A 12102-nucleotide genomic window follows, 5' to 3' on the forward strand; every position below is an offset into this window, starting at 1 on the left:
AGGGGAGGGATATTGACCCAAAACCTTTAGAGGAGATACTGGGTATTACATATGTATGTCTATGTATTCCTGAAATAATGGCAGGATGCTTCCCCCGCCCCTCCTTAAGTCGACAAGAAAAACTTAAGATTCAAGAAGGGCAGCCAGGGGCCTTCAGCTGAGGGATATCTGATACATTGTGCCTGTTTTTCTTCAAGGTGGGCTATTGTGTTAATTTTCTAGGAATGCTGTAATCAAGGATCACAGACCCAGTGTCTTAAACAACAGAGCTTCTCACAGTTCTAGTGGCTAGAAGTCTGAGACAAAAGTCTGGGAGTGTTGGTTCCTCCCAAGGCTCCTGAGGGAAGGATCTGTTCTAGACCTCTCTTCTTGGATTGCAGACCTCTGTCTTTTCCCTCTGTCTTCACATAATCTTCCCTCCTATGGAAAAGCTGGCCCAAATTTCCTCTTCTTGTAAGGACACCAGTCCTATTGGATCATAACTCACCCCAATGACCTAATTTTAACTTAATTACTTTTTTAAAGACCATATTTCAAAATACAGTCATATTCTGAGGTACTGGGGGTTAAGACTTCACATAAAAATTTGGGGGAGAACACAGTTCAGTCCATAAAGATGAAACAGCAGATATACCTCACGTCATAGAGTTTCTATTACCCTAAAATAAGGCATGTACATTGGCTAAGTCGCAAGTGACAAGTGAGCCTTGAATTAATTATGGCACCTTTTAGGGAAATTGAAAATTACTTTGTGAGTGGAAGACTTAGGTAATGTCATTGTGATGTGAAAGACAGTATCTAATCCTGGTCCTTGGTTTCAACTAACTGGCCTTTGAGGAGTTGTGGGAGAGGCTTTGGAAGTGGGTCTCTATCATTTTGCAAACTGAAGATGTTGGGATCACTTATTCAGGAAGATTTCTCATGATCCTCTTTTCCATATAACAAACTGTCCAATTCCTTTGGGTTTCCCTGGGTCGTAGCAGTGTTGGTTGGTGTGCTCAACGGCAAATGCTTGGACTTTCTTCTAGTAATAGAAGCTTTAGAAACTTTGATTTAGTCCCTGTGGCCAACTGCCTGTCTACTCTCCACCTGTTCCAGAGATCTCTCTGCAGCATAAGCCAGCCTAAAGTACCTTAAATTACTACAGGAACAGACATGGTAAAGAAATTTATACTGTCTGGCCAGAAACAGTTACAGACTCTGTTGTTGCTGGAATGAATTGTGTTCCCAGCTTACTCCCAGACTGTGAAATCCAGTGAGTGTGTAACAGTGCTGGCCCTTACTGGAGCCATAAATTAATCCCTCTCCCGTGCTGCTTAGCTCTCATCTTCACTCTAGCAACCTTTCTTTGCCTACTCAGGGCTCTCCAGCTTTCTGATATCCAGCAATGGTCCAGTACTTTCAAAATTCTTTTAGCTGTGTCTTTCCCCAATGACAGCACAGTGTTTCAAACTTCAGGGTCTTCTAGGCTAATCCACCTTTATATGCATATCCTCACTGCATCCCTCGCTCTTCTGGAATGTCTCAATGATAGAAAACCCACTGTCTTGGGCAACAACTCATTTCATTTTCGAATTACTTTCAGTTTTTATAACACTCTTCCTTTTTTGGAAACATGATTTTTGTTCTCTCTAAATCGCATGCATCATTCTTAGTCTGCTGTCAATCAGTCATACTCAATCAGTTTAATCCATCTTCTACTTGACTGTCATTGCACATCTGGAGACAGCTGGAAGGCCTGGTCTGAGTCTTCTGTGCCTTAGGTTGGGCACTATAGTATCCGACATCTTCAACCATGGTTTTAGGTGCCATTATTTGGCCTTTTTCATTTGGGCCTCAATTCTCTGAGTGGGTCCTACTGGCTATTAGTGGATCAACACTGCAACATGCTGAGATTCCTCTTCACGTTTCATGGTTCAGATCAAATGCTACTTTCTTTGCAAAGCCTTCCTTAATGCTACCCAAATATGAGGATATGAACAGCTTTTTTCTTGGTATTCTCATATCACCTTGTACTTTCCTGTAACACTTGCCACAAGGTACCATAACTATTGAACTATTGGTTTATATGTATTTTTTCTCCTGCTATCTTGTAGACCTCTCTTTGACTAGAGACTTTATCTTAATCATTACTGTATCCTGCATTCCATGCTCAGAATAGGGGATTCTTATTGGTTGCTTTACTGTTTCAATAAACTGAAGTTAGAATTCCAAGTACCAAGCTGGTCAGAGAGGGTAATGTCTCTGTTCTGGGAGGTTTTTGATGTTCCTCAGGTCAGTCTCTTTGGGGGAAATCCTGGATTGTTTATATTTAAATGGTCCAAGCCAGGCTGAGAGATGTGTGGGGAGTAGAGTGTAGCATGGCATACCTCTAAGACTTCCTGGATGCCTCTGGATGTTCCAGTGCAAATCATGGCTTGTAGCTCCAGTGTCAAATTATGCCTGGTTTCTGGAACCCTCTACCCCAGTTAATGAAGCTTGACATTAGCTGTCTTTTTTTCTTTTTATTAAAGGGCGATTGATCATCAGGCTTGCTTATTTGCTTTTCTGGATGAAAGTTGCAGGCCACTGTTACCGATGTCTGACTCCTTCCAAGAAAGAATCAAATATACCAAACCAAAATGTATCTCCTCTTCCCCAAGGCACATATTTTCTAAAAGTGTTTGTTTGTTTGTTTTTTTGCCAGCTTGCTGTTTGATTTGCTTGCTTGCTGATATTATGGGAACATAATTCTGAGTATCTTTTAAATCCTAAATGCATTGGGGGCAGGTCTCAGGTCATCCTGAGATAACACTTTCTCTCCAACCAGTAAACAGGGCAAGGGAATTTGAACCTGACTCTATATCTTCAGGGCAAGTCTACTAACATCTTCTTGCAACTGAAATACGTTCTTCAAGGGCTAGAAAGAGTTCATTTTGTTCATTTTCTCAAACCTCCTCTCCATGATGGCTTTTGTTTACCTACCTATTCCAGATAATATTAATAGATATCTATGCAGCTGTTAAAGACTCTTCAAGGACAAAAACATCCCTCAAAATTTGCTCTCACCCTGATCTGTAAATAGTTCTTATCAGCAACTGCCTTTTTATCTTAACATCATTGACTAAGTTCAGTATTTGGAAGATGACCTGGTGGTTTACATACCTCAAGACCTCTCAACAATCCAGACACTGAGATACTACTCAGAGTGGGATTGTTCTTTTTCTTTTAAGATCAGATGTGACAGTTCCTGTAATAGTCTAGCATGTTCATTGAAGATAACTTTGCAAGTTTGCTTCACATGGTATTTGTCATTTGGTGTAGTCTAAAAGCAAATTCTCAAGCATAAATAAATGCAGTGAGAGAGTTTTTCTCACCTTATGTGGGAGTGGGGAGCATATTGGAGGGTCATGGTAGATATTCAAAAGCTTAATCCTAGGTTTTTGGGTCATGGAAGGGAGATTGCTGTCTCGCTCTGTACCCTTGACATGTAAGTGGGAAGTATCAGAGACATTTCAGAGGGACAAACAGTAAAAACTAAATAAAAGTCACCCTCTGATGTTGAAATATAGAATTTCAAAAGGTAAAATCACTTTACAATAAATGTATGGAATTTGACCCTATGTATATTTTCTGTCTTGTGTTGGCAATATTAATCAGAAAAGATAGCTCCATTGCAAGAATGGTTAAGTATAGCTGGGACAATGTCCTAATTATATGGCCAGTTTTGCTGGAAGGAACAATGACTTCCCAAACCTGAGGTGCTGAATCACTATCAGAGATAAAAGCATGGACATTGATTATGATTCAAGGTGCAGGAGCTTATTTATTGTGCTGTAAGCTTGTTAGACCTGCCTGATTCCATTGCAATTCTTAAGGTTGTCAGTGAGGCTCTGCCAACCCACTAGACGGGAGGCCTTTATGGAAGCATGTTCCTTTTTCACCAATAAACAAGGCGATAGAGGGTGAATGTTGCCCTGAGAATTGGAAACAAGTTAATTAAGATGCATCTGAGCTTGAGACTGTCGTCTAAGGAATGCAGCAGTTGGGAGGTGAAGGTGGCGGGGAGCGTCATTGGATGGTTAGTGCATATACAGTTGTCAAGGCAAGGAGAGAGGGTGTTGTTTAGTATTGAAATCATGTATTCCAGATGTGGGCATTTGGTAGTCAATCTGCTCTGAAGTGACATGCTACTGAATCTTTAAAGGGCTTCAGCCAGGGAGAGCAAAATCTGATTGGGCAAATTGCTAAAATATTTAAAGTGCAGCCTGTTAAAGCTTTTACTGCGAAGAGCATCACGTCAGAAGTTGTAGTCAGAAGGAGCGAGTAATTGGCTTTCCATCCTCATGCCAGTCAGTCAGCATGAGGCTCTATTCCTATTCCTTCCTCTTCATTGCCGAGGCTAATAGCAACCCTTTGGGGTGTGTGTGTGTGTGTGTGTGTGTGTGCGCGCGCGCACACGCGTGTGCGAGTGCTGGGGAGATCGAAAAGCTGGTAATATGAGAGGAAGAGGAGTGAGGTAGCCTTTAAAAGGGAGGCTAAATCCACAAAATGTTAGGAAGACCATTTAGGAAAAGAGGAGCTGGGGAAAGGCAGAAATGCTGCCTGACAAAGGTCAGCTGCACTTCCAGACGCGGGGTGGTGCTTTGGGGGCAGTTGTCTCTCAAAGGATGGATTCTGTAAGCAGAAGAATGGCTTTCAGTGACAACCACTTCCTCTGCATCTTTCATATCCTCTGAGATGTAATTCAGGGGGCACTTTCCATTTATAATTTATCACATTTTCCACTTAGGTTTTCCTGTCCTTTTCTCCCCAGGCATGACCCCTTGTTAATTCCTGGCAATGACCAGATTGACAACATGGACTCCAATGTGAAGAAGTACGACTCTACTGGGATGTTTCACTGGTGTGCGCCCAAGGAGATAGAGAAGGTCATCCTGGTGAGTGAGGGATTGTTCATCTGATGTTGCCCGCTTCTGCCCTGAACCACATTTGCTGGGAATGGGGTTTCCCTAGTGGGACAGTGGGATAATACTGTCCCTAGTCCTAATTATTTTTGATGATTGAAATTCTGAGCATAGATTGAAGCAGCTAGACCTCTGATTAGAGCATGAGCAATATTCAGAATTTTCAATCTCTGCATATATTGGCTCCTCATAAGAGTGGGTGATCACGTGCTGTGGGAAAGGCATGGTGGGAGGTGGTATGAACGTAATTCCTGTGGCCATGGCGCTGGTGTCAGAGTCTGCCTGTACCAATGATTAGCTGCATGGCTTGGGTAATTCACTTGACTTTTTGCACTTCGGTTTTCTTATCTGTAAAAAGATGAGATGAGAGTGACCCTAACTCATAGGGCTGTAGTGAAGATTAAAATCCAACATATGACTCAATAAAGTTACCTCTTATTCTTACTATTATTAAATGTTGTGAGGAAAGCTGAATGCTGCCTGTATTGTTATTGGTTTATAGCAATGTTTTGTATTCTTATAGATAATAGCCTTGCACATCTGCGAGCTTTCTTAGTGCATGTCATAGACAGGCAAATGCATGATGATGCATGACATAATGATGACAATAATGAACTATAGTCCCCTTGGGGAGGCTGGGGCTCAGAGCCCTATTTCGTGTAAGGCTTGTGAACATCTTCATAGCAGCAGTGGGCTCACCCAGTCTCTCCCAGGAATGTCAGCGTAGATAACAATCCATTCTATTCTTTGCCCTTGTTCTATTAGCAGCTTTGGGTCTTAATGCCTACATTGGTTTTCCTACAGTTTATTGTCTTGCTAATCCATGAAAAATGGATTAATAATCAGGAAAGTCAGATGGAAGGGTTCTTTCTCCCTTGGGCCTCTAATCCCCAGATTGGGATTGGTCTGTTCCTGTCAGCCAGGAAAATCCTATCATTTCTGATGTCGGGACCACCCTTCCTAAACAAGGACTCTTCTGGGTCCTCAGAATGGCTGTGTATGCTAACACACTGGACTTTCCCCTGTGCTTTATCTATGTGTATGTGTGTTCTCAACTTAATTATAAATCAGCATTAACAGCCAATACAGTATCAAGCTGGAGGCTGTCTCAGAGGTGGAAAAGTTGCAGGCAAGAGCACAGAAAGTCAGAATTCTTAGCAAACAGCCATTGTCCAACTGACCAGGAGTGCAAATGGTTCTACTTGCAAAGCTGCTTCACGTATGTACATTCTTTTTGTTTTGTTTTGTTTTTCTTGAGACAGAGTCTCGCTCTGTTGCCAGGCTGGAGTGCAGAGCCGTCTTGGCTCACTGCAACCTCTGCCTCTCGGGTTCAAGTGATCCTCCTGCCACAGCCTCCTGAGTAGCTGGGACTACAGGTGCACGCCACCACACCCAGCTAATTTTTTTATATTTTTAGTAGAGACAGGGTTTCACCATGTTGGCCAGGATGGTCTCGATCTCTTGACCTCATGATCGCCAGCCTTGGCCTCCCAAAGTGCTGGGATTACAGGCATGAGCCACCACACCTGGCCATGTATGTACATTCTGATGTATTCATGGCACTTTTGCTCTGGTGGCCTAAACTTAGCCTGATGTTACCGCTTGTGGCAGGTCATAGGCTGGATGCCCTATCTGGGACCTAAGGTTTTAATGACTTGCCTGGATATTGGTGTAGTATGCATGCCAACTGATATTCAATCAACATCTGCCAGCATGAAAACGTTTAGGAGGTGAGTTACTACTTCTATGAAAAATAACATCATTTAACAAAACATCTCCAGGAGGCCTACTATGTGCCACACACTGTTCTAGTTACTGGAGATGCAATCCCTGACAACGACTGCTCTCACAGAGCTTATATTCTAGCAGAGCGGGGCCGGGAGAAAAGGCGTTATCTCTAGGTAGACAAATGAGTACATCACAACATTTCAGATATTTATAGGATGCTTTGAAAAAAGTAAAGCAGCATTGTAGGCTAGAAAGAGACTGGGAGGTGCTGTTTGGAAAGTATGATCCAAGAAACCCTCTCTAAAGTAACACTGGGCTGGAGATGAGAATGACAGGTAGGGCCAGCTACATGAGGATGCTTTGAGGCTGTGTACTCACTGGGTACAGGAAACTAACTACTTTGGGGATTCGAAGATATAAGAGATAGTCCCAATTGTAATTTCCTGGATTAACTAGAGAGAAGTTATAAAATGTAACCCATGAAACAGTGTATTTAAAGCTAAGTGGTAAGAGGCACAAAATGCTATTGAAATGTAGGGGAGAAGGACTAGGGTGTGTTGAAGTGGCCAGGCAAGTCCCATCAGATACACACAGGTTGTGCTTGGGTTGGGCCTGGAAGGATGCATGGGAATTCCAGATACATAGAGAAACAAATGATCAGTTTCTCTAGTGTGCCTCAAACCCAGCAGAATCAGACACACCAGGGCTGAAGCTCTAGAATTAGGACATTCATAAGGTTCTCTGGGTGATGTAGCTGTGGCCAGTCTGACGATGGGTGTTTTGATCCCAGATCGAAGTTCCTGGGGTCAGCATCTGTGCCTCGGCCACTCGGCTAACTGTGCCTTCCCCACCTCCCTAGTCTAGAATTCACTTCCACCCTGGGCCCAGTTGATACTCCTCTGGCTTGTTGAAGGGAGCTAGCCCCCCAGGTGACCTGGCCAATTAAAAATAATTAGGAGCCCCGTCACATAACAGTGCATTATAGACTGGTTGGCTCTCTGCTGTTGGCACCCAGGCACTTGCACTTCCATGCAGCCCAGATAACTAACTCCAGGTCTTCTGCAGGAAGTGGGGATATGTGATGTGAGCTCCCCAGTGGGTCTTCCTTGGTCACAGTTTCTAAGGCATTTCTTACAGCTTGTGTCTTCGGTTTCCGTGGACTGTTGCAGAGGGAAACCAATAATGGTGACAGCCCCTGCTTTATTCTAACGATCAGGTAGTGAAAGCTAGCTTCCTCCTCTCCTTGGGGGTTACTGTAATAACCCTGACATTGTCGTGAATTGCAATATTGGCATTTATACAATCAATGCAGCCGTCAATTCTAGAGATTAAATCAAGCAGAGTTTGATATGTGGACATTAATATGCCTCCCCCAAAGCATTGTAAGCCACATGGGGCCAGCCAGGCATGCAGTGGGTGGACAGGGATGGGAGGCATTGGACAAAGGTTCACAGCTAGCCTCCTGGCCTCACTAGCTCAGTGAATCAAAGGACCAGCAGTGACTGAACTGTTGTATTTCCTGGGAAGTTGGGGTTCTCCTCTAATAGAGTGACTGTGTTCTTTCATTTGTCTGCTTTGTAGATAGAGGTTTGGAGTTGGAGGAAGACACTGCTCTGTTGCTCTTACTAATCTCTCTCTAGCCCCTTGTAATGATTATTTGGGGAGATCTTTTCTCCGAATGATGTAAGCAAAGCAGGCCCCTCCAGAAATGTCCCTGGAAACTCCAAGGCAGCATTGGACAGGGGTCAGCAAACTTTTTCTGTAATAAGTCATGTAATGAATAATTTAGGTTTTTCAGGGTATAAGATCTCTGTTGCTACTGATCAGCTCTGCTGTTGTAGCATAAAAGCAGCCATAGGCAATACCTAAATGTATGAGCATGGCTGCATTCCAGTACAACTTGGTGGGAATTTGAACTTTATGTAATTTTCACAGATTATAACATAGTCTTCTTTTGATTTTTTTTCAACCATTTTGAAGCACAGAAACCATTTTTAGTTCACTGAACATACAAAAGAACGTGGTGGGCCAGATTTGGCCTGTGGGTCATAGTTTTCTACTCCTGGCTTTAGGTAGCATATTCCACCTGCTGATGCATGGACATCTCACTGATAAGTCTAGAATTCCAAACTCAAATTTCTCCAACTGAGCCCAGTGCAGGCATCTGACCATTTTATCATCATCTCAGCAAGCAGGCCAGAAAAGGCAGCTCATTTAATCAATAGTTTCATGGAAATGAAGACTTCTCTTTCCAAATAGCATAAATATTCCTTTTCCTTTTTATTTTACCTCCTGAAAATTATTATGAAGATCTTCTCACACGTATTTATGGCATCTCTTTCTTAAATCTTTTGTCAAAGAAGGCAGCAATGTGCATGGGTATACATTTGGATACATTTATTACATAAATATAATACGTATACACATGCTCAAATTATAGCTTTGTATGGCACATATATAACATTGATGAAATAAACATAATAGCACATAGTAAGCTCTCAGCAAATATTTGCTTGATTCTTTGCACAAATGATTTTTCCACTCCTTACGACAGCCCTACGCAGTCTTCTCTCTGACGCTTACACACTTCTCCCTGTTGCAGACTCGAAGTGAAGCCGCCATGACCGTCCTGAGTGGCCATGTCGTGGTCTGCATCTTTGGCGATGTCAGCTCAGCCCTGATCGGCCTTCGGAACCTGGTGATGCCGCTCCGTGCCAGCAACTTTCATTACCATGAGCTCAAGCACATTGTGTTTGTGGGCTCTATTGAGTACCTCAAGCGGGAATGGGAGACGCTTCATAACTTCCCCAAAGTGTCCATATTGCCTGTAAGTCCAAGGTCACATTATTGATGCCTTTTCTTCTTTTCATTCACAAAAGAAAATCCCAGATGGATATAATAGTTGTAGCTTTGATCATGCCTGTGCTTCTTCATCTGGATATGGGCCTGAGGACTCAGCACTTCCCCTATGCTCTGTCAAGGAAAATCCAAACCCTGGGAGACCTTATTAAAAGGAATTTGCAGCCAAGTTCAGTCCGTCATCAGGGATGAAGTTTAGCTTGTATCAAGTATATTAACCATATCAGTGTCTAAACACTCTCTCATTCCTGCCTATACAAAACCTAGAGCATTGTTATATTATGATGTTTATAGTAAGGATTTGCTTACAGAACTATTTATAGCGTTATACTTACGGCATTTTTAATGCTTGAAGAAACCTTGATCTGTGCCACCTTCTGTGTTTAACTAAATAAATGCAAAGAACAGAGTTCTTTATTTCTGCTGTACAGAAGGCCAACTCCTTCTGCAGCTCAGCCCCTAACCCCTGTTCGTTTAGAAGTCCCGCAATGTGTTCATGGTTGTGTTTGTGTGTGTGTGTGTCCGTGTGTGAATGTGTGCATGATACTCTTGACCGCAAAACATTAGGACTTCGGTCTGAAAAAACAGTCTGGGACTCCACAATTTAGTGTGAGGATATGGGATTTAGGAGTCATGTGATTAACCACTTCTTAATCATAGTGAATGCATAGTCCACAAACTCTCAAAACATTGTAGAGAATTATGCATTTCAGTGTTTGATGTAATTCTCTACATCACAAATTCATGCAAATCTCACCTCTCTTCCAAATATTTTTCTTGTAAGTTCACATCCCTAAAACTAAGAAATAGGGGCCGGGTGCAGTGGCTAATCCCTGTAATCCCTGCACTTTGGAATGCTGAGGCGGGAGGACCACTTAAGCTCAGGAGTTCATGAGCAGCCTGGGCAACATGGTGAGACCTCTTCTCTACAAAAAGTTTAAAAAATTAGCTCAATGTAGTGGTGCATGCTTTTAGTTCCAGCTACTTGAGACTGAGTTGGGAGGATCACTTGAGCCTGGGAGGTCGAGGCTGCAGGGGGCTATGAAAGCACCACTTTACTCCAGCCTGGGCAACAGAACAAGACCCTGCCTCAAACAAAAACAAAAACAAAAACTGAGGAACATGGATCTCTCTACATGTCAAGAGGTCTGGGTTTGTCCCACTTACAAAGCTAAAATCTATTATTTCTGTTATCAGCTTCCAAAACCTCAGAAATGGGGGGAAAAAGAGCCAAGTAATATAATTCATTAAAGAACACGTAAGAATCTATCCACAAGTAGTACTCGTTACTCATTAGATGCCACCATGTGTCTTTACATAATGCTGGCACAATAGGGACTCAATAAATATTTAAAGGAGTATGAAAAAGATCAGACAGTTATCTTTTGGATGCTGGGGCAAAAACCCACTGCCTTAGTGAGCACAGACAATTGAAAATAATCACCTATAGACAAACAGTCATACACAGAGGAGAGCATAAGCATATATATACTTCGCTAATTCCAGAAATATGGTCAATTTGATTATATGATTCCATGGTTATCTTTCTATCATGTGCTCCTTCACATAGTCCCCTGACCTCTAAAAGTGTCTTTGTAAAGAGTTTATTATTTTACCAGGATACATGAGTCTGCGTGTGTTTGTGTGTGTAGAGAGATGGTTATATGTGTGATATTTGGTATTTGTGTGTGTGTGTTGTGTGTTTGTGTGTGTTTCCTCCTGTGTGACCTTGTTTTCTTTTTTTTTAAATTTTGAGATGGAGTTTCACTCTTGTTGCCCAGGCTAGAGTGCACTGGCACGATCTCAGCTCACTGCAACCTCCACCTCTTGAGTTCAAGCGATTCTCCTGCCTCAGCCTCCTGAGTAGCTGGGATTACAGGCGTACACCACCATACCCAGCTAATTTTTTGTATTTTTAGTAGAGACAGGGTTTCACCATGTTGGCCAGGATGGTCACAAACTGCTGACCTCAGGTGATTCACCCGCCTTGGCCTCCCAAAGTGCTGGGATTACAGGCCTGAGCCACCGCACCTGGCTCTGTGCGCCCTTGTACATGTTCACTCATCTGTCTTCATATATGTGAATGAGCTGTCATCTTTGCAGGTTTTTTTCAAACCCTCCAAAATTTAACATACTCAAGCACAATAGATTTTCACGAAATGGGCCTTCACCTATGTCTTCACAGAGTTTATTGGTTAAACGGTACCCTGCCTATAGGGCCAGCCCAGAGAAACATAAGCGATTTCTGTGTATGTCATTTGTATTTCTTGTGGTTTGAAATCATGTGTGTACAACTGCACAGGGATCATCTTATATCACAATTATGGCTGGCTTCCCTACAAAGTGAAAATTAAAAGAATATGGATGCAGGCAATTGAGGCTTATGTACTGGCAAAATGATTCAGGAAGTCAATCAGACTTGTTTTGTACCAAGAGATCACAGGAAAAGAGGGCATTCTCCTTCTCTCAAAAAGATGCTGCTCTAGAGCCTGGAACTAGTTGTGTCTCAGCAGCACCCACAGTGCTAAATGCCCCTTCCTCCATAGTTGCACAATATTTTAGGGGCTGA

General features: G+C 42.6%; 1 protein-coding gene across 10 annotated transcripts in view; it reads left to right on the forward strand.

Annotated features, from left to right (window-relative positions):
• The window catches only part of KCNMA1 (potassium calcium-activated channel subfamily M alpha 1), a 755994-nt gene that overhangs the window by 675454 nt on the left and 68438 nt on the right, over nucleotides 1–12102 (forward strand). For all 10 annotated transcript variants that reach the window (XM_015147202.3, XM_015147203.3, XM_077944845.1 and 7 more), the window contains 2 exon segments: nucleotides 4796–4919; nucleotides 9277–9501. In XM_015147202.3, the coding sequence (XP_015002688.1) occupies nucleotides 4796–4919; nucleotides 9277–9501 (349 nt within the window).

Source organism: Macaca mulatta, chromosome 9 (genome assembly GCF_049350105.2).
Source record: "Macaca mulatta isolate MMU2019108-1 chromosome 9, T2T-MMU8v2.0, whole genome shotgun sequence".
Taxonomy (NCBI): Eukaryota; Metazoa; Chordata; class Mammalia; order Primates; family Cercopithecidae; genus Macaca; species Macaca mulatta.